The sequence below is a fragment of the Rutilus rutilus genome (genome assembly GCF_951802725.1).
Source record: "Rutilus rutilus genome assembly, chromosome: 3".
Classification (NCBI taxonomy): Eukaryota; Metazoa; Chordata; class Actinopteri; order Cypriniformes; family Leuciscidae; genus Rutilus; species Rutilus rutilus.
The window spans coordinates 58,769,752-58,792,598 of NC_140211.1; the positions used below are offsets into that span (position 1 = coordinate 58,769,752).

The window sequence follows — 22,847 nt, forward strand, 5'->3', positions numbered from 1 at the left end:
TTGGGTTAAAAATGCAATTTAAAAATGGACAAACCCAGCCGTTGGGTAACATTTTTAATGTAACCAATGCAATTTGCCCATTTTTTAATTGCATTTTTGTCCATTTTTGATTTTGTCCAAAATGCAATTTGTCCATTTTTAAACTGCATTTTTTAACCCAACGTTGGGTTAGTCCATATTTGACCCAACATTGGGTTAAAACAACCCAGCATTTTTTAGAGTGTGCCTGAAATTTTTTGTCATTTTTACAGTAAGTAGTAAACTTTGACTTCTCCCTCACATTTGATTAGCATTTTATTTGGTTAAGACATAATTTCTTCACCTCTCTCAGTGTTAAGTGTGCAGAAGCTGTTGTACATGCCTTTGTGTACTTACGCACCATTGAAATTCACTTGATCTTCTTGCTAAAATACTTGCAAGTCTTAAAAAAATCAGTCCTTATGTCCTCAGAGCGCAGTCTTCATTGCATTCCATTTTAACTGTTTAATACCTGGAAATTCTGCTTTGATGCCTGAGATATGTTTGTAAAATAATCAATATTTATTAAAATTGGATGGACAGAAATTCTATATACATTTTCTGCTAATTGTATGGCAATTTTAATTTTATGGTCAATGGTTTACTGGAACTGCTCCACCACTATTTGAATTTATTTTGCTCATGCTGATCTATTTTAGATTACACCACAGAGCATGTGAAAACATAACTGTGGTCGATCGTCCGACATGGTGATTAGCCAGTCTCTTCCTGTCTACAGTTTTGCTTTGGTAATGTTTTCACAAGCAAGTGTTTTTTTTTTTTTTTTACTCTTTAAAGGCTACTAATATCTCAACATTTCACACTGAGAACATCTGTATAGCATAAAACCCAATGGCTATGTTGCATCTTCATAAAACATTTGCTAACACACTGCAACGTCACATTTATAATGAATGAATTGTATATCTCTTAGAATGTGACTTAGGTAATGTATATTTTCCAATGTGACAACTGTATCTGAATTACTGTAACATCTTTAACTCACCAACATGGGTCATTTGAAACATCTTGCATTGTAATGTGCATTGCATGTATTTTTATTGTTTTTCAAAGTTGAACTTTAATTCAGTATACATAATCTTGATGTCATTTTTTGTCAATGTCATAAAAAGTAAAAATTTGTGTGTGTATATATAATTGAACTCTGTTTGCATCATTTAATCGTTATTTTCCTGTTTATCCATTTAAAGCTGCTTTGAAACAATCTGTATTGTATAAAGCGCTATATAAGTACCTTTGTACCTTTGTACCTATTATGTTCCCTGTGAAGTAATTGTTATTTACTTATTACTTAATTGTTATGATTATGTAAAGCACATTGGGCTACCGTTCTGTGTATAAAATGGGCTATATCAATAAACCTGAACCTGAACCTGAACAAGATGTTTTTATCGTTTTGCTACTGATAGAATTACATGGAAAAATTATATCTCTGCTTCCTTTAGAATCATAGTTTAACGTGCGTAACTGCTTGGACAGAAAGTGTAACGAACGTTAGTAAATGTTTCCATTGCATCGTGGTGGATTAAGGGAATTATACTTTCAGTGTTAGTAGTAGTATTTTGTAGAAGACACACCTAAATAAATGTTATGCGCCAAAATTCAGGATTTTATTAAAGGAAATGAAAGAAATGACTTAGGAAAAATCCAGATGCACTGAATGTCCCACCCTGACATCTGCAATTTCTGGGGACGGAAAAATAAAATAAAGTCTCATTACACGATAATGCCAAGGCTTAGTGGGATAAAAGTAACTTTATTATTTCTTACATCTATCTTTAACAAAATAGTGAACTAAAAATAAAAAAATGACAACAACTGGGTATTTATTCAATCTATATTGTTCATTACACCCCTTGTGGACAGAAACTGTGGAATCGCCCCTATATAATCCAAAATGCTGAATAAACATAATCATTTTTTTTATTGTTCATGTAAAAAAAGAAAAGAAAAAAAAGAAAAAAAGAATTGTTGTTGAATGTAACCTCATGTGTCAAGTCAAGTCAAGTCAAGTCAAGTCTCTTGTTTTCCCCCTCGGGGTAGTCTTCGTTTGAGTTTTGTATTTTTTTTATTATTAACAAAAGCCCTTCATTCTTCTGCGACAGTTTTACACTTTACTTTAAAAAATAGTACCAAGGCGAAATAACTACAAACTGCATAGAAGATGGTGGAGTATGAATAACTAAAGAGTTTATGGTTTTTGGAAGATGCAGTCCGTCTTCTGTTTCGCTGACTGTGAGAAGAGTTGTGACTGTGGCTTCAGGTTTGACCGATGCGTGTTAGCAATGGAAAAAAAAAAAAGATGAGAATAACAGTTTGGGCTAATATTTATATCATGATAGTAATGCAGACTGTATAAAGATTTTTGTACGAAGTGACTTTTTTGCAAATAAAAAGATAAAAAATAAACTGCTGTTTTGGCCAGAATGTTTTGTGTAGGCAAATAATGGTAAATAATGTTCAATTGTGTAAAAGTTGTACTTCTCCTACAGTACTTTTAAACTTGTTCTGTACTTTTTATGCACTCTGTGGAAATCCTTGTTGTGTTCCCAAACACTTGTTTCACCAGGTTTCTGAAAAACATGTGAGTCCAGAAACGGTCCTTGAGGTTATTTAAAATGCTAACAGATACAGCTTTCGATATCATAGACCCCCTTAGATCCAGTCAAGTCATAAAAATACTGTCCTAAATTGTGAAATGATGATATACTGTAGTCTTCATTCACTGAAAAATGCAGGTATTTAAAATTTTGAGTTGAATCATTTTATTTTTTTTATTTTCTATCAAATTTACATCACTTCATGCCCCTCCTTTATGCGACCCCGCCCCCCTAAAAAGATAATAAATGTGCAACTCAAGCATTTAAACAGCTTTATCTTAAAGACCAACAAGGAAGTATTACCTAAAGGACCTTTCGAGACATTTAGTTTCGAATTGAGACAATGCAGATTGTGCGATTGGGAGTTCTTATTTTCCTCTGTAAGGTAGGATTTTATTCAGGGCACTTTCCAAAAACTTTGGATCTCTTTAGTGTTTGATTGTGCTCATCATGTTCAGAGAATTGTTTTATTTTTTGAGAATCTGATTTTATTTGACATTTTAAATGTGTGTGTTTTTCAGAGGTTTAATGAAGTTGAGAGCTAGTAGTTGAATGCATTTTGTGCCAAAGCAATGATAAATGATCCGCAGTTTAGCTCACATGGACTGCTGTTGTGCTGGAAATACCTTCAATTTTAAGTGTATATGTGTTACATACAGAGATTGCTTCAATTTAGGTCATTTTGTGTGAATTTGCGGAGGAGTCTTCATGTTCTCCAGGCTTTGAGTCGGAGTTGCTGGTTTTTAAAGTGCACAGAGATGACCTTCACCAAGGAGAAATACTAGGAAGAGGTAGGCTGATCTCTTTATACAAAACACTGAAGCATCTGAAAATAATAGGTGTTTCTGGGTGTTTCTCCTTCATTTCTGCTTCGAGGTCTTGATTGTGGCATTAATTTGAGGTTTAGAATCCATTATTCGGTAACACTTTATAATAACTGCACACTATTAATCATTAATTAAGCATTGGTAAACAGTTAATTCATCATTTATAAAGCATTAATAAACATTAATAAGCAGTATATAAATACAGCTCTAAATGCTTTATTCTTGATTTAAAAGCGTATCTATAATGTGTTTAATAATTGTATTGTCATACTTTATTAATGATCAATTTATCATTTCTAAATGAAGTATAGCATTATTTACAAAGCAGTTATTTAGGAGTTGCCAGCTGATTCATAAGATCCCTTAGAAATTGTAAGTAAATGTAGTAAATTCAGGTAGTTATAAAGCATTTAGTAGAGGTCAGTTAACTATTTTGGTGAGCTCATCTAAAGTGAGGACTATTTATGCCTTGTAAAGCATTTATAAAGGATATTTAAAGACTCAGTTATCTTCTAAACAGAAAAAGGAAACAAACACAACACAGTGATATAGAACATATAAATATTAACATCCTTTAAATCTCCCTTGTAAATGCTTTACAAGGCATAACTAGTCCTCACTTTAGATTAGCTCACAAAAATAGTTAACTAACAACTACTAAATGTTTTATAACTACCTGAATTAACCCTGAATTACAGTAGAAATACATGTTACTAAAGCATTTATTAACACACTAAGTAACTATTACTATATGTCTGAATAATAAGATATATGAATGTACATTTAAATAGTTTATTAATCATTTACTTACAATTTCTAAGTGATCTTATGAACCACTGACAACTCTTAAATAACTGGTGTGTAAATAATGCAATACTTCATTTAGAAATGATAAATTGATCATTAATAAAGTATGAAAATACAATTATTAAACACATTATAGATATGCTTTTAAATCAAGTATAAAGCATTTATAGCTGTATTTATATACTGCTTATTAATGTTTATTAATGCTTTATAAATGATGAATTAACTGTTTTCTAATGATTAATAGTGTGTAGTTATTATAAAGTGTTACCCATTATTCTTTTGTCTTGTATTAATTTAATAAAGAACTCTGTCTCGAATTCTGTCCAAACACACCGCGTCATCTACGTCAGCTGACCTGGTTTCCTGAATTGCCTGAAAAACCTCCTCATGCGAGCGTAAAAACTTGTTTGCGATAAATGGGAGATTTGCGAAATTGACGTGTTTCTATTGGGCGTATTTTCAATTCACAATTTCAATTTGCGCACTTTGAAGAGTAATGGAAACGCGGCTAGTGTTGTGTGCCACAACACCAGGAGATTGCAGAAGTTGTTGTCCAGGGACATTAGCTGTAGCACAATGTTTTTATTGGGATGGGCTCTCTCTCCAGCTTCTCTCAAAGAAAGACTGTATTATAAATTATAATTTATGACATGGTCAATTAGGACGGCTCTGATTTAATATGAAACCCGTCTGTTCCCTATCCTTCTACCTCTCCTTCCTCGTCTTACACCTTGCTCCTCCCTTCCCCTCTGTCAATGTCTTATTATATTTGCTTATCTTGCTCTTTCCACTAATACCATTGCCTTCCACTCTGAACACAGACATGTGTAAAATTGATTGAGATTTTTATTTATTTTATATTTATAAGTAAATAATAAATGAGAAGATTAGCATGTAGCCTTAAAACTCAGGGAACCAGGTTTACATGTGACAAGATGTTTTAATGAGCCAGTTGAATCTCTTTTTCTGACAGTCATTTTTAATGCATGCGATGGAAGAACAAGAACGCTCTTCCAGTCCTCTGACAAGGGTTTTGGTGTGGACACGGATGGGACTGTAACGCTGAAGAGACAAGTGACTCTTCATGAAGGCCACAAGGTGTTTTCTGTGGACGCTTGGGACTCCAGTGGCAAGAAGCACACGGTATCTGTCAGAGTTGAGCGTGTCCATCATCATCATGAGGACCATCACATGGACACGGTCATGAACATCTCCTCTCCACAGGTACAAACAAGTTCCTTCCAGAAACTGCTGTCAGTACAGTACAAGCCTGACCTCTATTGGACACTTCTGTTTTTATGTGTGGTTTATGGAGCTGTAAATGCACAATTCAATTTCTGTACGTTTAGGACTAATTATTGGAGGTCTGTGTTAAACTGATGATGTTTCCAAGCCCTGCTGATGAATGTAATTTGTCTCAGCTCTCTCTGATCAGTCTCATATACAAAATTCAGATGTTTTATTTATGCAGAGCTAAAGCCTAAAACCTAAGATTACCTAAACTTTACACTGTTTTATATTGTACTCCATTTATTATAAGGAAATAATGTTCAGCCAGAGACGAAGTGAAGAGGTCTAGAATAACCTTAAATTGTTTTATTGAAAAGGGACCCAACAATTTTATCCTCCTCATACTGTATATTAATACTGTAACAGACTGAATACAGTCGCTGTAGTAAACATTATTCATTATTTAACTGTAAACAAAAATGTTTTGTTGCTCACTTTCTTTTACTAACATTTTCAGATGGAATCTCCCTCTGATGATCTGGTTCTGATGTTTCCAAAGTCTTCAACGGGTCTGAAGAGAGCAAAGAGAGGTTGGATTATTCCTCCATTCAATGTACCTGAGGATAGCAGAGGTCCTTTCCCAGAGAAACTGCACCAGGTGAGAGAAAGTAATGAAGGGAAAGTTCAAAATTAGATGGACAAGAAAGAGTTTTGTCTGTTATCTACATGTTTTGTTATTGTTTCTTTGTAACATATTCTTTTATTGTATCTTGTTCTTTTCTGTATTTAGATAAGGTCGGACTATTATAAGGAACTTCAGATGGAATACAGCATCACAGGTGAAGGAGCGGATCAGGAGCCTAAGGGGACTTTTACTATAGAAAGATTATCAGGGAATCTGTTTGTGACTCGGACACTCGACAGAGAAAAAAAAGCTTCATACAGAGTAAGTTGATTTTTTTATATTCTCTAACTTTTAAAATCAACTTTTAGTTCTTGGTGTATTTCAGCGTCGGATTTTCGGATCATTCTTAATTCTATGAAACCTGTCATCAGTTAATCAGATAAAACGTTTTCTTTTCATGTGTTTGCTGTGAGCATACATTTTTTTTGTTATGTGTATATTTACTAAAAATAAAGTCTGCACTGCAAAACTGCACTTTTATATTGACTTCTCAAAGCTAACAGACAATAGCCTAAAATATATCACTCTTAATTTATTTGTGTTTTCAAACAACCTCAGATATTTGTCTCTTAACATGCCTGTATCTCTTCTCCTGTCTTTAGCTTGTAGCTCATGCGAATGTAGTTGATGAGAATATTGTAGAGAATCCATTTGAATTTATTGTAAATGTGCAGGATCAAAATGATAATAAGCCTGTTTTTACACAAAATCCATTCAATGGAAATGTTCCTGAAGCTGCTGATATAGGTAGGTGTATGATGAAGTTTCTTAATAAAATGTTTTTTAGCAGTTTTTTTCCCCCAAATGCCTCTTCAGTTTCACCGAATCAGTCTTTCTTCTTCTCTCACTGAAGGTCATGAGTTTATGACAGTCACAGCCACTGATGCAGATGATCCAAATACTAACAATGGTATTGTCACTTACTCAATCGTCAAGCAAGATCCAGAATTGCCAAAACCAAACCTGTTTACAATCAACTCTGTTACTGGAGGAATTCGTGTGAATGCTTTAGGCTTGGACAGAGAGGTGAGAAATGATGAATGGATCTCACATTGGTGAAGAATAATTTCATGTAAACAAACATCTTTCTTTTCAGAAATGGTCCAGATATACTGTGTTAATTACGGCTACTGACATGAATGGAGGCGGTTATTCAACCACTGGTACAGCTGTTATTACTGTGACTGACAGCAATGATAACGCACCTCAGTTTGAGCAAACCACGGTAATATATTTTAATAAATTCAGAATATTATAATATGTGTTACATCTTTATTTGTACTTATATACACCATATTTCTCTTTGTTTTAGCACACTGTATCTGTCCCAGAGAATAAAGTAGGGGCTGAAGTGGCCAGACTTGCAGTTACTGATGGAGATGAACCTGGATCTCCTGCCTGGTCAACCAAATATAAGATTATTAGCGGTGACAAGAGTGGGTTTTTCAGTGTCAGTACTGGACCCAGCCAGCTAGAGGGCATCATCACCACTGTAAAGGTACTGTGTGTTGCTCATGTGTTTCCACAGGCAATTGGTTATCATGTTCCTTTAGTAAAATATGCTTTCTTTTCCATTCAGCCCCTGGACTTTGAGGAGAACAAGCAATTAATTCTGTCTGTGATTGTTGAGAACGATGATCCATTTGTCGGTTCTTTGGCCACTTCCACTGCCACAGTCACGGTGAATGTAGAAGATGTTAATGAGCCTCCGGAGTTTAATCCAGAGGAGAAGGTTATCTTCAAACGTGAAGATTCACCAGTTGATAGTGAATTAGTTACTTATAAAGCCACTGATCCAGACAACGCAAAATCACAGAAGATAACGTAAGAAATATTTTTTCCCTTCCAAGACAATAAAACCATTTTAATTATTCCATTTGAAAATTCTCACTGATTTCTCTAGAGATTTAGATCTTGTAAAACAATAACAATCCCATAGTCTTCCATTGATGGACTTCATTAATTTATTATTTTTTTTTTCTTGTCAAACAGCCTCTTTAGCACTAGTAGCCACTAAGAATCCAGACAGCAAGATAGTGTCTGCCCCGATCCGGCCCTCATCTAGGACATGAGGATTCCACAGATGTGAGCCGGGTCTGTGCCCACACTGTGCTGTCTGAGAACCACCTTAGCAACTGTCTACCTATTAATGCCTATATCCCTTTCAATGTCAAATCTCTCATACGCAGAATTCAAATCATAGCATGCCTGTATATCCTTGGAACTTCAAAAGATTTTAAACCACCAGGCAAGACTAAAGTTGTTCTTCCTGAACATATCTAGTTTTAACCTGTATGTTTGGTTCCTTCCAGGTATAAAATTGGCACTGATCCTGCCGGCTGGCTGAGTGTTACTCCAGACACTGGAGTTATTAAAGTCAGGAGCCTTATGGATAGAGAATCTTCCTTTGTCAAAGATGGCAAATACAGAGCTATCATTTTGGCATTGGATAATGATGGTAATTTGTGTTCTCTTACGAGAGGTTCTCTCGTATTGCGTAAGTTGCTTACGCTACGGGAAAGTCATCTTTTCTCGAGATATGAAGCCAGAAAATTATCCTTAATTTTTGTATTTATTGTCAACGCAAGTGCAGCAGCCAACCACTGAGCCACGCGTGACGTCATGCCCAATTGAGGGCGCGCACGCCCTTACACGTCAGAGCCCACCAGAATGGGCGTGGCTTTAGTGTATATAAGGACGGGTTCGGGTGCTGCTTCCCTGATTTTCATTCTCTTCAGCGAAGCTCTACGCATCCTGAATTCTGAGAAGAAGCCGCCGCCATGGAAACAAGCTACTAGCAAGCAGAGGAAAGCGTCTGAAGAAGCCGGTCGTCTTTGCCGCCTTCAGCCATCCGTGCCTGCCACGCTATCCGGCGACAATATCCTTTTCACTGCTGTGTGTGTTCGCCACCGCGTTTTTGTAAAAATGCCTCACAGTTCCTGTGGCTAGTGCCGAGCCCCGCTCAGCGCTGGAGACCGCCATGTGATCTGCACTCTCTGCCTGGGTAGAGATCACGCAGCTCTCGCTCTCTCTTCGGGAGGCTGCATCCACTGCGAAGAACTTTCAATGTCGACCCTGCGGGCTCGACTTGAAGTGTTTGACACCGAAGCTGTCACTCCGCCCGTCACAGCTGGACCGCACAGGAAGAAGCGCCGCTACCACAGGAGTCTGTAGCGGCAGTCAAGAGCTCACCGGAACCTTGCACGTGAGTCTCTCTCTCTCCTTCTCCGCCCACCCTCCGGGACGCGCAGCTGCCGGCTTCTGCCCTCACTGCCGCCGCCTCAGGGGACGAAGCGGAAGGAGATGCCGCTGGTGACAGCTGCTCTATCCTGGCCTCAGACAGCGAGGAATGGTCCGGTTCACACCATTCTGCCTCCTCTTCGGTCCAGGAATCCAGCCGGACGCGCTCCGGCGTGGAAGCGGAACTTATGCGCCACCTTTCCAAGGCCTCCTCCTCCGCGAGATAGATGAAAAGGGCCTGGACCCGGCCGCCATCACAGATTTGAGAAGCGCGACGGATTTCTCCCTCCGCGCTACTAAGTCTGCGGCCCAGGCGATTGGAAGGTGCATGTCGTCGCTCACCGTCACAGAGAGGCACCTCTGGTTGACGCTCGCCGACATGAGGGAATCTGAGCACGCCACATTTCTCAACGCGCCGCTCTCCCCCACTGGCCTCTTCGGCCCAGCGGTAAACGGGATCGTTGACCGCTTCTCGGAGGTGCAAAAGACCACGCAGGCAATGAACCTTTTTCTGCCTCAACGCTCTAGCTCTGCTGCAGGCCGCTCTCGAGATCAGCCTCCTGCGCGAAGCTCTAACCAGCGTCCAGCACAGCCTCCGTCTTCGCAGCGACGACAGGGCGGCCGCCCTAGATCGCGCTCAGCCAGCCGTCACAGACCGCCTCCCCCGTGGGGACCCCGGCCCAAGATCGCGCTGAAGCCCGAGTACGCAAAGTCCTCCTAGCTGCTGCAGGGAGGAAGAGGCGGTTAAGTCCCGCTGCGGCTGGACCACCGTCAAAACTACCCGTTTTGTCTATCCCCTTAAGCAAGGCTACTGCAGAAGTGTATTTGGCAGCCAACTAGCCGGTAAAATTACCCGCTCGCCTGCACACAAATGCCGTTTTCACGGCTAACCAGAGAAATCTCAATATCTGGAGTGTAATATCTGGTTATCCGGCTCAAGCCGCTGGCATTTTAAGTGTAGAAAATGTGCCCACATCTCAGTGTTCACCCCTACACACATGCACGATAACCCCCGTGTCTCTCACAGAGCCCACTCTCATAAAGCTGACAAATGCCGCTCAAGTACTAAAAGTTGAAGATGTGTCCACGAGCCCGTGCCCACACCTACTCACTGCCCGCTCTGTCACACGGCCAAAATTACCTGTCATGTCACCGGTCATGTTATAAATGTAAGTCCTGTGCCCGCTCACGAGCACTCACACTTACTGACAAACACTTCACCCCCGGCGCTGGTCGTGCGTCCCAGTTTTCCCACAAAATGTTCCCCGTCCAAGAAAACCGGGACGTCGTGTGTAAAACAACCAGCCATTGCTGTCAACGAGCCGCCGTATCCAAGCACCGAGAGCGTGCGCGCCGCGCTCATACTTCTGAGTCAGGTTATCGAGCCCACGAAGTGCGGCAATCAAACCCGGAGGTCATTCTGCCCTTAGCTGTACATGCAGAAGCATGGGAAGCTATTCCAGGTGTGTCAGAATGGGTGCTGAGCACAGTAAAACAGGCCTATTCGCTGCAGTTCGCTCGCCGTCCCCCGCGCTTTCAAGCACGGACCGTGAATTCAGAAGTAGCACACCTACTTCGTGCAGAAGTAATGAAGCTACTGTGCAAAGGGGTCATAGAACCGGTACCTCCTTCTCTTAGCGAGGCAGGCTTTTACAGCCGTTACTTCCGTGTACCCAAGAAGGCCGGAGCTCTAAGACCTATCTTAGACCTGAGATATTTGAACAAAGCTCTTATGAGAAGACCGTTCAAAATGCTCACAACCAGACAGATACTCGTGCAAATTCGCCCGAGGGACTGGTTTATTTCTCTCGATCTGAAAGACGCGTACGTTCAGATACAGATACTGTAACACCCCGTCACAGGCCATTCTTGAGATTAGCCTTCGAGGGTCAAAGTTATCAATACACCGTCCTTCCGTTCGGCCTGTCTTTAGCACCCCGTACATTCACGAAGTGCATGAACGCGGCTCTCGCTCCCCTGAGAAATCGGCGTTTGCGAATTCTGAACTATCTGGACGATTGGCTGATTTTGGCACAGTCAGAGATGGAACTTATATCTCAAAGGACAGTGCTTCTCAGCCATCTGGAAAGCCTGGGCCTCACGGTCAACTGGACCAAGAGCTCATTACTGCCCAGTTAGTCAGTTTCTTTTCTGGGAATAGAACTGGACTCTGTGGCAATGACGGCCCGTTTGTCAACACAGCGTGCGCGCCATGTTCAACACCTAGCCGCGTCTTTCCAGAAGGGCAGCACCGCTCCTCTGAAGAAATTTCAGAGAATGCTGGGCTGTATGGTGTCAGCAGCGCTTCAGCTGGATTTATTGCATATGCGCCCGCTGCAACGCTGGCTGAATGCTCGAGTGCCTCACCGAGCTTGGGCTTCCGGCGGCAGATGAATCAGAGTGACTCAGAGCTGCGTTTCAGCACTAGAGCCCTGGTTAGCGGCCGACTGGTACCAACGAGGAGTGGTGATGGGAGCTGTCTCGTACCGAAAGGTCATCTCGACGGACGCCTCCAACTTAGGTTGGGGCGCTCTCTTCGAGGGCAGACCGGTCTTTGGCCTGTGGTCAGACCAAGAGAAACGCCTTCATATAAACTGTCTGGAGATGATAGCGGTCGAGAACGCGCTGAAGCGCTTCCTCCCATACATACGGGGCCACCACGTTCTAGTCCGATCGGACAACATGTCTGTGGTGTCCAACGTGAACTGCCAGGGCGGTGTCAGATCCAGGAATCTCTGCGATCTAACAAAATGCCTCCTCGTGTGGGCTCAGCACTCACTATGCTCCCTAGAGAGTCTAGAGCATGTGCCGGGCCACCTGAACGATGGCCCAGACAGACTGTCCAGGGACAACATTTCCCCGGGAGAATGGTCCCTGCATCCTCAGACAGTCCAGCTACTATGGCGCCTATTCGGCAGGGCGGAGGTCGACCTTTTCGCGTCAAAAGACAACACTCACTGCCCAAAGTTCTTTTCAAAGAACGAGGACGCGCTGGCCCAAACCAGGCCCAGCCTCCCACTGTATGCTTTCCCTCCGATCTCGCTGTTACCACAGGTAATCAAGAGAATCAGGGAAGCGCGCCACTCGGTGCTCCTCATAGCCCCGCGATGGGAGAATCAGACGTGGTTCCCAGAGCTGATGCGGCTGTCACAGGTAGCCCCATGGCCGATCCCGGCGAGAAGTGATCTCCTGTCTCAGGCCGGCGGCTCAATCTGGCATCCCCACCCAGAGCGCTGGTCTCTGCATGCGTGGATAATCAACGAATACCCGTTGCTTTGCCAGAAGGGGTCGTGAACACGATCACGCAGTCTAGGGGCCCTATTTTAACGATCTGAAACGCAAGTGTCAAAGCGCAAAGCGCAAGTAACTTTGTGGGCGGGTCTCAGCGCTGTTGCTATTTTCCCGGCGGGATAAATGACTCTTGCGCCTGGCGCAAATCTAAAAGGGGTTGGTCTGAAGTAGCTTCATTATTCATAGGTGTGGTTTGGGCGTAACGTGAAATAACCCAATCAGAGCATCATCTCACATTCCCTTTAAGAGCAGACGCGCTTTTTCCTTGGCGTATTGCTATTATAACGGCGGATTTGCCAGGCGCGCGCCAGGAGCGGTTCACAGCCGAGGAGAGCAACGCTCTCGTCACGGCCGTAAAAGAGAGAGAAGTCAAGTCAAGTCAAGTCAAGTATATTTGTATAGCGCTTTTCACAATACAGATTGTATCAAAGCAGCTTCACAGTATTAAATTAAAATAATGCAACAAGGTTTGTTTCTAGTGGAATTTATTGATTGATAAAATCAAATTAAATATCCCCAGAATATCCCCAGTGACATTGGGGATCGAGAAACACACCCAAATTAGCTTCGGTTAAACAGGTATATAATAATGTGGGTAAATGTGTAAGCTAGATGTATGATTTTATAATAAATTATCTATCTATCTATCTATCTATCTATCTATCTATCTATCTATCTATCTATCTATCGTTTGTAATAATATGATTTGCAAAAATGAAAACGGCTGCTTCTGTGTAGATTAGAGAAAGTGTATGCGCGTTGTGCACGCTATACATTATGGTCAAGCATGCGCCCTTAAAATAGCCTAATGAACAACGCGCAACGCGCCACTGACTTTAGACTAGGTTTTTTCTGGCCAGTGGCGCAATTGTTTTATGGAACAGTAAAATAGCACCAGGGATTGTTTGCGCCGGAACACGCCTCCTTTTTTGCGCTGAACCGCCCAGGGAGCGCAAGTTCATTCCCTAGTTTAGCGACGTGCTTCTGTGGAGGGAAAAGCACGCTTTGCGCGGGTGCAAAATAGGAATGAAACATGCGTCGGTGTACAAAGTCAATTGCGCTGGGTGCAAGATAGGGCCCTAGAGCTCCTTCTACGAGAAGGCTATATGCGTCTAAATGGTCTGTGTTCTCCTTATGGTGCACCGACAAGAATCTAGACCCATGTACGTGTGGGGTTTCGTGGGTGCTCTGCTTCCTTCAGGAGCTGTTGGACAAGGGCAGGTCCCCCTCCACGCTCAAAGTGTATGTGGCGGCTATTGCAGCGTTCGCTATGCCAACGCGCGGCCAGTCAATAGGAAGGAACGAGCTCATCATCCGCTTCCTCAGAGGAGCCAGGAGGATGAATCCCCCGCGGCCCTCTTCGGTTCCTATTTGGGATCTTTCTTTGGTCCTAGAGGCCCTGAAGACGCATCCCTTTGAACCATTAGATTCCGTGGATCTGAAATATCTGTCGCTCAAAACCGCGTTTCTGATAGCTCTGTCATCAGTCAAACGCGTGGGAGATTTACACGCGCTGTCTGTCAGCGTCATGTGTCTTGAGTTTGGACCGAATGACTCTAAAGTCATACTCAGACCAAGACATGGCTATGTCCCCAAGGTGATTGGCACTCCCTTCAGAGCGCAGGTTATCTCCCTATCGGCTCTGCCAGCATCCGGTAGCGAGGGCGATGTTAAACTCCTATGCCCTGTCAGGGCGCTGAGAGTTTACATTACGCGCTCCGCCGCCTTCAGGCGCTCGGAGCAGCTCTTTGTTTCGTTTGGTGGGCGCACCAAGGGTCTCGCCGCCTCGAAACATAGCCTGTCCAGATGGATAGTGGACGCTATCGCAGCAGCATACGCGTCTAAACACCTGCAGTGCCCGTTGGGCATCAGGGCTCATTCCACTAGAGGCATGGCCTCGTCGTGGGCTTGGTCCAGCGGGATTTCTATTCATGACATTTGTATGGCAGCAGGCTGGGCCTCCCCCTCTACATTTGTCAGGTTCTATAACCTGGAAGTTCCCGCCTTGCAGGCTAAAGTTTTGTCAGTCTAACGGGATGTATGCTCTGTATGCACGTGACTTAGCTCTCCTGGTTGAACTGCACTATTAGGGTTGATGTTCTATAATAGACTGGCAGCGCCGCTCTGTATTCCCCTACAGTGTGCTTATGTACTTGTGTTGGCCCGCGTTGCTGGCCACCTGATTCCCACTATTTATGTTCCCCGGGCTCCCCTGGGACTCATATAGTGGATGCTCGGCGTGCACGGCGTTGACAAGGGGTTCCCGTAGTGTAAGCAACTTACGCAATACGAGAGAACCTCTCGTAAGAGAACGTACTCATTTACGAGGGAACGAGTATTGCGTAATACTCGTATTCAGTGCGTGCTCGCGCCTCGAGCTGATTTCGCTCAGTCCAGGGAACCAGGGAAGCAGCACCCGAGCCCGTCCTTATATACACTAAAGCCATGCCCATTCTGGGGGGCTCTGACATGTAAGGACGCGCGCGCCCTAAATTGGGCGTGACGTCACGCGGGGCTCAGTGGTTGGCAGCTGCAGTTGCCGCACGGCAGCCAATGAGCGTGCTAGACAGCCGCTTTAGGTCTGCTAGCTGCTGCACTGCGTTGACAATAAATACAAAAATTAAGGATAATTTTCTGGCTTCATATCTCGAGAAAAGATGACTTTCCCGTAGCGTAAGCAACTTACGCAATACTCGTTCCCTCTTCTAGAGAGAACCGAGGTTACATTAGGTAACCGAGTACGTTTTCTTTTTTAAGAGGAGAATTATTGCTGGCCTTTTTCTGATGTCTGTGCTTGTGTGCAGGTGAAGCTCCAGCAACTGGCACAGGAACCCTGGTTATTGAATTGGAGGATGTAAATGACAACGCTCCTGTCATTAGTGAAAGGAATATAAGAATGTGCAATCGTGGTTCAGCCCCAGTGCTTCTCTCTATAACGGACAAAGATGGACCTCCTTTCGCTGGTCCCTTTAGAGTTGAGACCTACGGAGAAACCAGTAAATATTGGTCCACCTCGATGAATGGCACATGTGAGCAATTACTAATGTTTTAAAGAGATATTAATCTTATTTTTCATATGTTACACATTGAAATATCTGGCTGGCTTGGTATACATGTCTGACTATTATAATGTGCCCATTTTAGCAGCCGGTGTCTTTCTGACCCCAAAGTCTGCATTGGAGAAGGGTGACTACAATGTTGTCCTGAAAGTTATTGATCAGGGTGGGATGGATCAGGAAAACACCATTCAAGCAACTGTGTGTGACTGTGAAGGAGAACCAGTGCAATGTAGTGACCGTGACAACACTTCTTGCCTAGCAAGCAATACATTCTGTCTGTTGCTAGCATCGCTCATGTTGTGTTTGTCTTTCACATCTTTATAATTAATCATTTATTCATAAGTAATCATTCTTTTTTTTTTCTTTTTTTTTACATTTGCTGACCATTATTTTACATTTATTATATAATCGTAATATTGCTGTAGGCTAATCATTGTTATCTAAAGGATAATGTACAGCCAGATGGTTTATTATGTATACATTTTTTTATTGTTTTTGTACTATTTTCACAATTGGTTTTCACATTTTAAAAACTTTTTTTGTATTAATCGCACAACAGATTATCATAAATGTACTGTGTTTTTAAACATTTCATAATATTTTCTGTTGACTTATTACAAGATCCAAAATCTCAAAGTAACTTTTTACCTCCGTTTTCATAAGTTTATTCTTTATTTACCTTTCTTATAAAGCAATTACCTTTCGTTATGTAATGAACATTAAACTTTCTAATTTGCATCTGTTGTTGTTCATTTGAATACATTTGACTATCAATTAATGCTACAGATTGTGTGTGTGTGTGTGTGTGTGTGTGTGTGTGTGTGTGTGTGTGTGTGTGTGTGTGTGTGTGTGTGTGCAGCAATGTCCTGTAAAAAATCACAGTAACTTCAAAAAATCACAGTAACCAATTATGGACTATAGAAGGAAAACACAGTACACTGGCAGCTGGGTTGCCAGCCAATTGCAACACTTAAACTGACCCTATTGTAATTCAATTATTATTATTTTTACAGTGAATAGAGAATTCAGGACACTAATGTATTCTTTAATAAAACTTAAAAATATGTAAAAATCACCAGAAGTTTCACAGATGGTTTTCAACACATCTAGGAATATGTGAGGAAACTTTTAATAGAGTTCACCATTGTTACGCGATTCTCCCGTGGCCTCATGGAATATATCGTATATCGTATATCGTATATCGTACATCATATACACACTTCAGAATCTCAATGGAAGAAGAAGATCATCCGGGTAAGGTTATCCGTTGCTTACTCTTTTATGATGTTGAGAGTGACCGACTGAAAGGGAACGTCTCAGTTACGTATATAACCCCCATTGCCTGAAGGAGGGAACGGAGATGTCACGTCAGTGACCAACGAATAGGAATCTCGCTAGCGAGGGCAATCTACTTTGAGTGTAACTAAAACGATAATTGCATCAGATGCGCTGCATTGCGGCACGCGCATATAATGAGCAGCAAGTTCATCACATCTTCAGGTTTTCACTGAGGAGCCGAGCCAGTGACCTGGCTTCCCCAGCAGATGTGGCGACGTGACATCTCCGTTCCCTCCTTGGGAATGGAGCATGTTCTGTGAGGTCTGCTGACTGTTCGACCGAACCCAACTCCATACTGAGAATAGAGATTCTCTGCATGGGGGAGAGTTTGTTCTTTTCCCAGTTGACCTGAAGTCCCAACTGACTGAATTGACTGAGCACCAGGTCCCTGTGTTCCCACAACTGGTCCCGAGACTGTGCAAGGATCAGCCAGTCGTTGAGATACTTGAGAATGCGAATGGCGTGTTCCTCCATGGGAACAAGGGCCGCCTCCACAACTTTCGTGAAGCCATGAGGAGAGAGGGACTACCCGAAGGATAGGACTTTGTATTGATAAGCTCAACCCTCGAACACAAAGCGCAGAAAAGGCCTGTGTCGAGGGAGAATCGAGACATTAAAGTACGCATCCTTCAGGTCAATCGCTGCAAACCATTCTCGGGGACGGATGCTTCCGAAAATGCGTTTCTGCGCTACAATCTTGAATGGTATCCATCGTGATGGGCTGGGGAACGCTAGCCAGGCTCTCAGAGACCATGCAAGCGGGACCAAAAGGACTATAGGTGTACCTGCAATGAGTGAGGCTGGGAAAGAGTGGTGCGGTCACCATCTCTCGAAGAACAATCCCCTCCATCTCCGGGTCGCCCGTCCTAGAGTCTCTTACCCTTGCGCTTCACGGCTGGTTGTGGCCCTGTCTGTGGCCGGCGCCTCTACGCTGCTTAGGTGGAGGCTGCTGCTGCTTGGCGCCGAGCAGTCTGCTTCTGGGAGGCTGAGGACTGCTGGGCAAAGCTCTCAACTGCATCACCGAAGAGGCCGTCTGGAACAAGGAGGAATTAAGAAACCTTTACTTACAAAACTAATACATTTAACCATCCACATAATGGCATTAAATACAAGATAAAAGAGATAATCACATGCTCTACTATGAATGTAATTTATATGTTGACATGCCCTTGTGGACTATCATACATAGGTAAGACCACTAGAGCATTAAAAACTAGAATCTCAGAACATCGTAGTGCGATTAGAAATGGTGTGACATCTAGCCCTGTGGCTGTACACTTCATGAATGCCAAACACAATGTATCTAGTTTAAAATATGTGGGAATTGAGAATATCAAATGTCCTAGAAGGGGTGGTAATGTGGATAATTTGCTTTTAAAAAGGGAACTTTTCTGGATTTACACATTAAACACTTTAGCTCCCAGAGGCCTCAATGAGGATTTTGATATTAGACCTTTTCTAAATTAATGGATGATTTAAATAACAATATGGTTTTTTGATTCTCTACTTTGCTATTTTCTCTACAGTCTCTTGATTTATAGGTATAGTCTCTTTGAATAACTTGGTCCTCTGTATATAAATAATGAAATGCTGTGTTTATAACAGATGCTTTTTTACTTGTCTAATCAAATTTGAAAATTGTCCGAATCCCCATCTGACTTTTATCTTAATAGGGATTTTTCAATAATGCTTGTTGATTCTCTATGTTTTTTGTCTTGACGTACGGATAGTCTTTATGAATGGTAATACATATAGTCTCTTTGAATTTCTTAGTTTTTTCTGTACAAATAATGTATTAAGTGTGATGTACCATCTGATATGTTTACACTGGAATATGAAAAAATATATGTTAGACAATTAAACAGTGGGAATCAATATGTAAATATGTTAATATATAATTCTTAATCCTTGCTGGACACGATGTATAAATATGTAAATATCAATGTATGGTGATGGATGTATCCAATTTGTGTGATGGTGGGGTCACGTGATACAGACTTTAAAAAGGGGTAACTGTTTGTACACTTCCTGTTAGTCTGAGGAAGGGCCATGTGAGGCCCGAAACGTCACTAATAATAAAAAAAATTCTTTGAATGGGAGCTTATTCGGTGTGCGGATCTGTTACTTACTACTACATGAATTAAGAAACCTGACCTCGTCGGTTTCCCTCATGTCAGCCAGACACAGACCGCACCATTACCCTTTGTCACATGAAGCGCGATATCCGGGTGCGAAGTTCTTGCAGAACTTCTGTGTCATGACCACCTTTGTGCAGGTCCTTCAGTGCCTTGGCTTTATGGACGTGTATGGCAGAGGCGGCTTCCCCATAGGCCTGGTAAGCCTTGTAGGTTAAATCCGACGAGTGCTTACAGACCCGGGAAGGGAGACACGGATTCCCCCGCCAGGTGGAGTTAGTGCAGAGTTGCATAGCAACCCTTACCCACCCTGCCATCAAGGGTGGCGAGGGGGGAGGAACCACCAAGACGGTTTCGGGCAGTAAAAGGTTGTGTCCACGACCTAGTGAGCTCCTCATGCACCTCTGGAAAGAAAGGTACCGGGGTGGGATGCTGAGAACCAGCACGAGCCACCCCTAGAAACCAATCGTCCAGCCTTGAGGGCTCAGGACACTGGGTTCCACTCGAGCCCGATCCTCTCAGCAGCCTCAGAAAGCATAGCCATCATCTCTAGATCTGACTTGGGCAATACTACGGTTCCTCAAGGAGGCAACAAAGCCGAATCGTGATCTCCAAAGAAGTCTGGCTCACCCTCCGATGTAGCGATCGACATCCAGTCTTCGGGGGAGTCCAAAGGATACGGCTGGTACAGCGCCTTCACAGGCAGATTTACCATACAGCCACAAGTGCAAGTGTCCAGGGTCACCACGTCCAGGTGGGCACCACACAAATATTTTTTCTCTGGTAAAACAAGCGATGCATTCTCAAACATCTTTCTAGCCATGGCCTATACATACCCTTTCATCAGAAAGTTCTAAATTTCCAGAGTGTTTAGTTGAAAGTTTTTTTTTATTTTCCCCTGTGTCTGGACACGCAATCTACCGCCAGATTCACACATACTGCGTGTCACACGCGTGTTTCATTTCAACGCCCGTTTATGGATGTGTGAGTATGTGTGTGCATGAGAGGGTGGGGTGTATGAGTGGCCACACTTCCCTTCTGACCCTGTCTCCAGTTATCTGTTGACGGGTCAGGATGATTGTAGGTTGAAGGAGGAAGAATTGGATTGGACCGGGGTGTATCTCTTGAACACTGCCAACTGCCCCTTCACATCTCCAAACCTTCCAACGACGGAGGTCTCAACGGTCTCAACGGAGGTGCCGAGGAGTCCAGAGGGCAAAATAGGAGCATAAAGAAGGACTCGAATGTGGGAAAGGAAAGATGCAGACTGAATACGGCTTCCTTCTGACTTTTTTTTGGACAAGATCACAAAGAAACAGAAGGCTCATGGGACGGTCATGGCACACCAGAAATCACTTGTCGAGTCTGTTTCTCACGTGACCATGTTTAGCTTGGCCATGACATGACCATTACACCCAATCATTTCCTGGATGTGGGGCTGATAGAAGGAGAGGGCTCAACTGATTCTCTCTTTGTCCTCTCCAACTACATCCCCTGAGCTAGACGCCGCAAACAACATGCTCTCCTCTGGATCGGAAGAGGGCTCTTCGTGCTGATCTGAGGAACCCAGAATGATGCTTGAAAAATTTTGTCATTTTTACAGTAAGTAGTAAATTTTTGATTTGATTCACATTTGATTTGCATTTTATTTGGTTAAGACATCATTTCTTCACCTCTCTCAGTGTTAAGTGTGCAGAAGCTGTTGTACATGCCTTTGTGTACTTACGCACCATTGAAATTCACTCGTCATTGATCTTCTTGCTAAAATACTTGCAAGTCTTAAAAAATCAGTCCTTATGTCCTCAGAGCGCAGTCTTCATTGCATTCCATTTTAACTGATTCATACCTGGAAATTCTGCTTTGATGCCTGAGATATGTTTGTAAAATAATCAATATTTATTAAAATTGGATGGACAGAAATTCTATACACATTTTCTGCTAATTGTATGGCGATTTAAATTTTATGGTCAATGGTTTACTGGAACTGCTCCACCACTATTTGAATTTATTTTTCTCATGCTGATCTATTTTAGATTACACCACAGAGCATGTGAAAACATAACTGTGGTCGATCGTCCGACATGGTGATTAGCCAGTCTCTTCCTGTCTACAGTTTCGCTTTGGTAATGTTTTCACAAGCAAGTGGAATTTTTTTTCCACTCTTTAAAGGCTACTAATATCTCAACATTTCACACTGAGAACATCTGTTCTAGCATAAAACCCAATGGCTATGTTACATCTTCATAAAACATTTGCTAACACACTGCAACGACACATTTATAATGAATGAATTGTATTTCTCTCAGAATGTGACTTAGGTAATGTATATTTTCCAATGTGACAACTGTATCTGAATTACTGTAACATCTTTAATTCACCAACAACAAATTGAAATGTTTAATTTGAAACATCTTGCATTGTAATGTGCATTGCATGTATTTTTATTGTTTTTCAAAGTTGAACTTTAATTCAGTATACATAATCTTGATGTCATTTTTTGTCAATGTCATAAAAAGCAAAAATTTGTGTGTGTGTATATATATATAATTGAATGAATGAATGAATGAGGCATTTATATAGCGCTTTCATATGTACTACTGTACACCCAAAGCGCTTTACAATCATATCAGGGAATCTCTCCTCAACCACCCCTAATTGAACTCTGTTTGCATCATTTAATCATTATTTTCGTGTTTATCCATGTAAAGCTGCTTTGAAACAATCTGTATTGTATAAAGCGCTATATAAGTAAAGGTGACATGACTTGACATTGTTTGCTGTTGAATAAATGTTTTGTTAAAAGTACTAAATTGAAAGAAAATCATACTGTTGTGTTCTAGTGATTGAACCAAATGTACTCATCATATGTTACAATCAGAGATGGGGGGAAAAGTACATCAAGTACATCATGTCTTGTTACAAATTACAACTACTTGCTCATCAAATGTTTCAAAATAAAATACAAAACACAAGAAAATTGTGTGGTGTGAATTTAGGTTTTAGGCCACATCCCCTACATTATGAGACATGTCCATGTCTATATAATCCAAAATGCTGAATAAACACTTTTTTGTTTGTTTTATTGTAAATGTTTAGTGTGTGTTTAGTGTGTGTTTATTGTATATGTCCCCGAAGGGCAATTGGTTTTACAGCAAGACAGCATACAAAGGAACAATTTACAATACATTAAAAATCTGTAAAAGTTAAATTACATTTAAAATTAAAAAATTAACACGAAAATAAGTACATACACAGAACCCAAACAACTACTTCCTTCCACCTAATCCCCCCATACCCGAATTTAACAGAGAGATGGAAGTAGGAATAAATGAATGTTTATACCTGTTACTTCTAACTAAGGGAAATCTCAATCGAGATCCTGAGGGTAGAAACTGAAACTCAGAATAGAGAGGATGTGAAGTAACCATTAAAATGGATCGGGCTTTCCTAACTACCTGCCGGTTATACAAGTCGGTAGGGTGACTCTGCTGAACTCCTAATATCCTACTGCTAGTATTTACTATTTTCACCAAAGCAGTCTTTGCCTTCACACCAAGAATTCCATACCAGCATAACATAGTAAATGTTAGAAC

At 41.9% G+C, this 22,847-nt stretch overlaps 1 protein-coding gene across 1 annotated transcript; it reads left to right on the forward strand.

The window, feature by feature from the left end:
- Positions 1–2,901: 2,901 nt before the first annotated feature.
- On the forward strand, positions 2,902–16,518 carry LOC311288167 (cadherin-1-like). Its single transcript, XM_084405418.1, has 13 exons — positions 2,902–3,024; positions 3,316–3,430; positions 5,250–5,500; positions 6,024–6,164; positions 6,297–6,452; positions 6,794–6,938; positions 7,045–7,217; positions 7,288–7,416; positions 7,504–7,689; positions 7,771–8,015; positions 8,504–8,649; positions 15,527–15,751; positions 15,867–16,518. The coding sequence occupies exons 1-13, from the start codon at positions 2,983–2,985 to the stop codon at positions 16,103–16,105; spliced, it is 2,193 nt and encodes a 730-aa protein (XP_084261544.1). The 5' UTR covers positions 2,902–2,982; the 3' UTR covers positions 16,106–16,518.
- The last annotated feature ends 6,329 nt before the right edge of the window (positions 16,519–22,847 follow it).

Coding starts and splice junctions, on each gene's coding strand:
- LOC311288167 (XM_084405418.1), top strand. CDS start 2,983: ATGCAGATTGTGCGATTGGGAGTTCTTATTTTCCTCTGTAAG. Junction 6,939..7,044: donor TCCTGAAGCTGCTGATATAG/GTAGGTGTATGA, acceptor CTCTCACTGAAG/GTCATGAGTTTATGACAGTC. Junction 15,752..15,866: donor CACCTCGATGAATGGCACAT/GTGAGCAATTAC, acceptor TGCCCATTTTAG/CAGCCGGTGTCTTTCTGACC.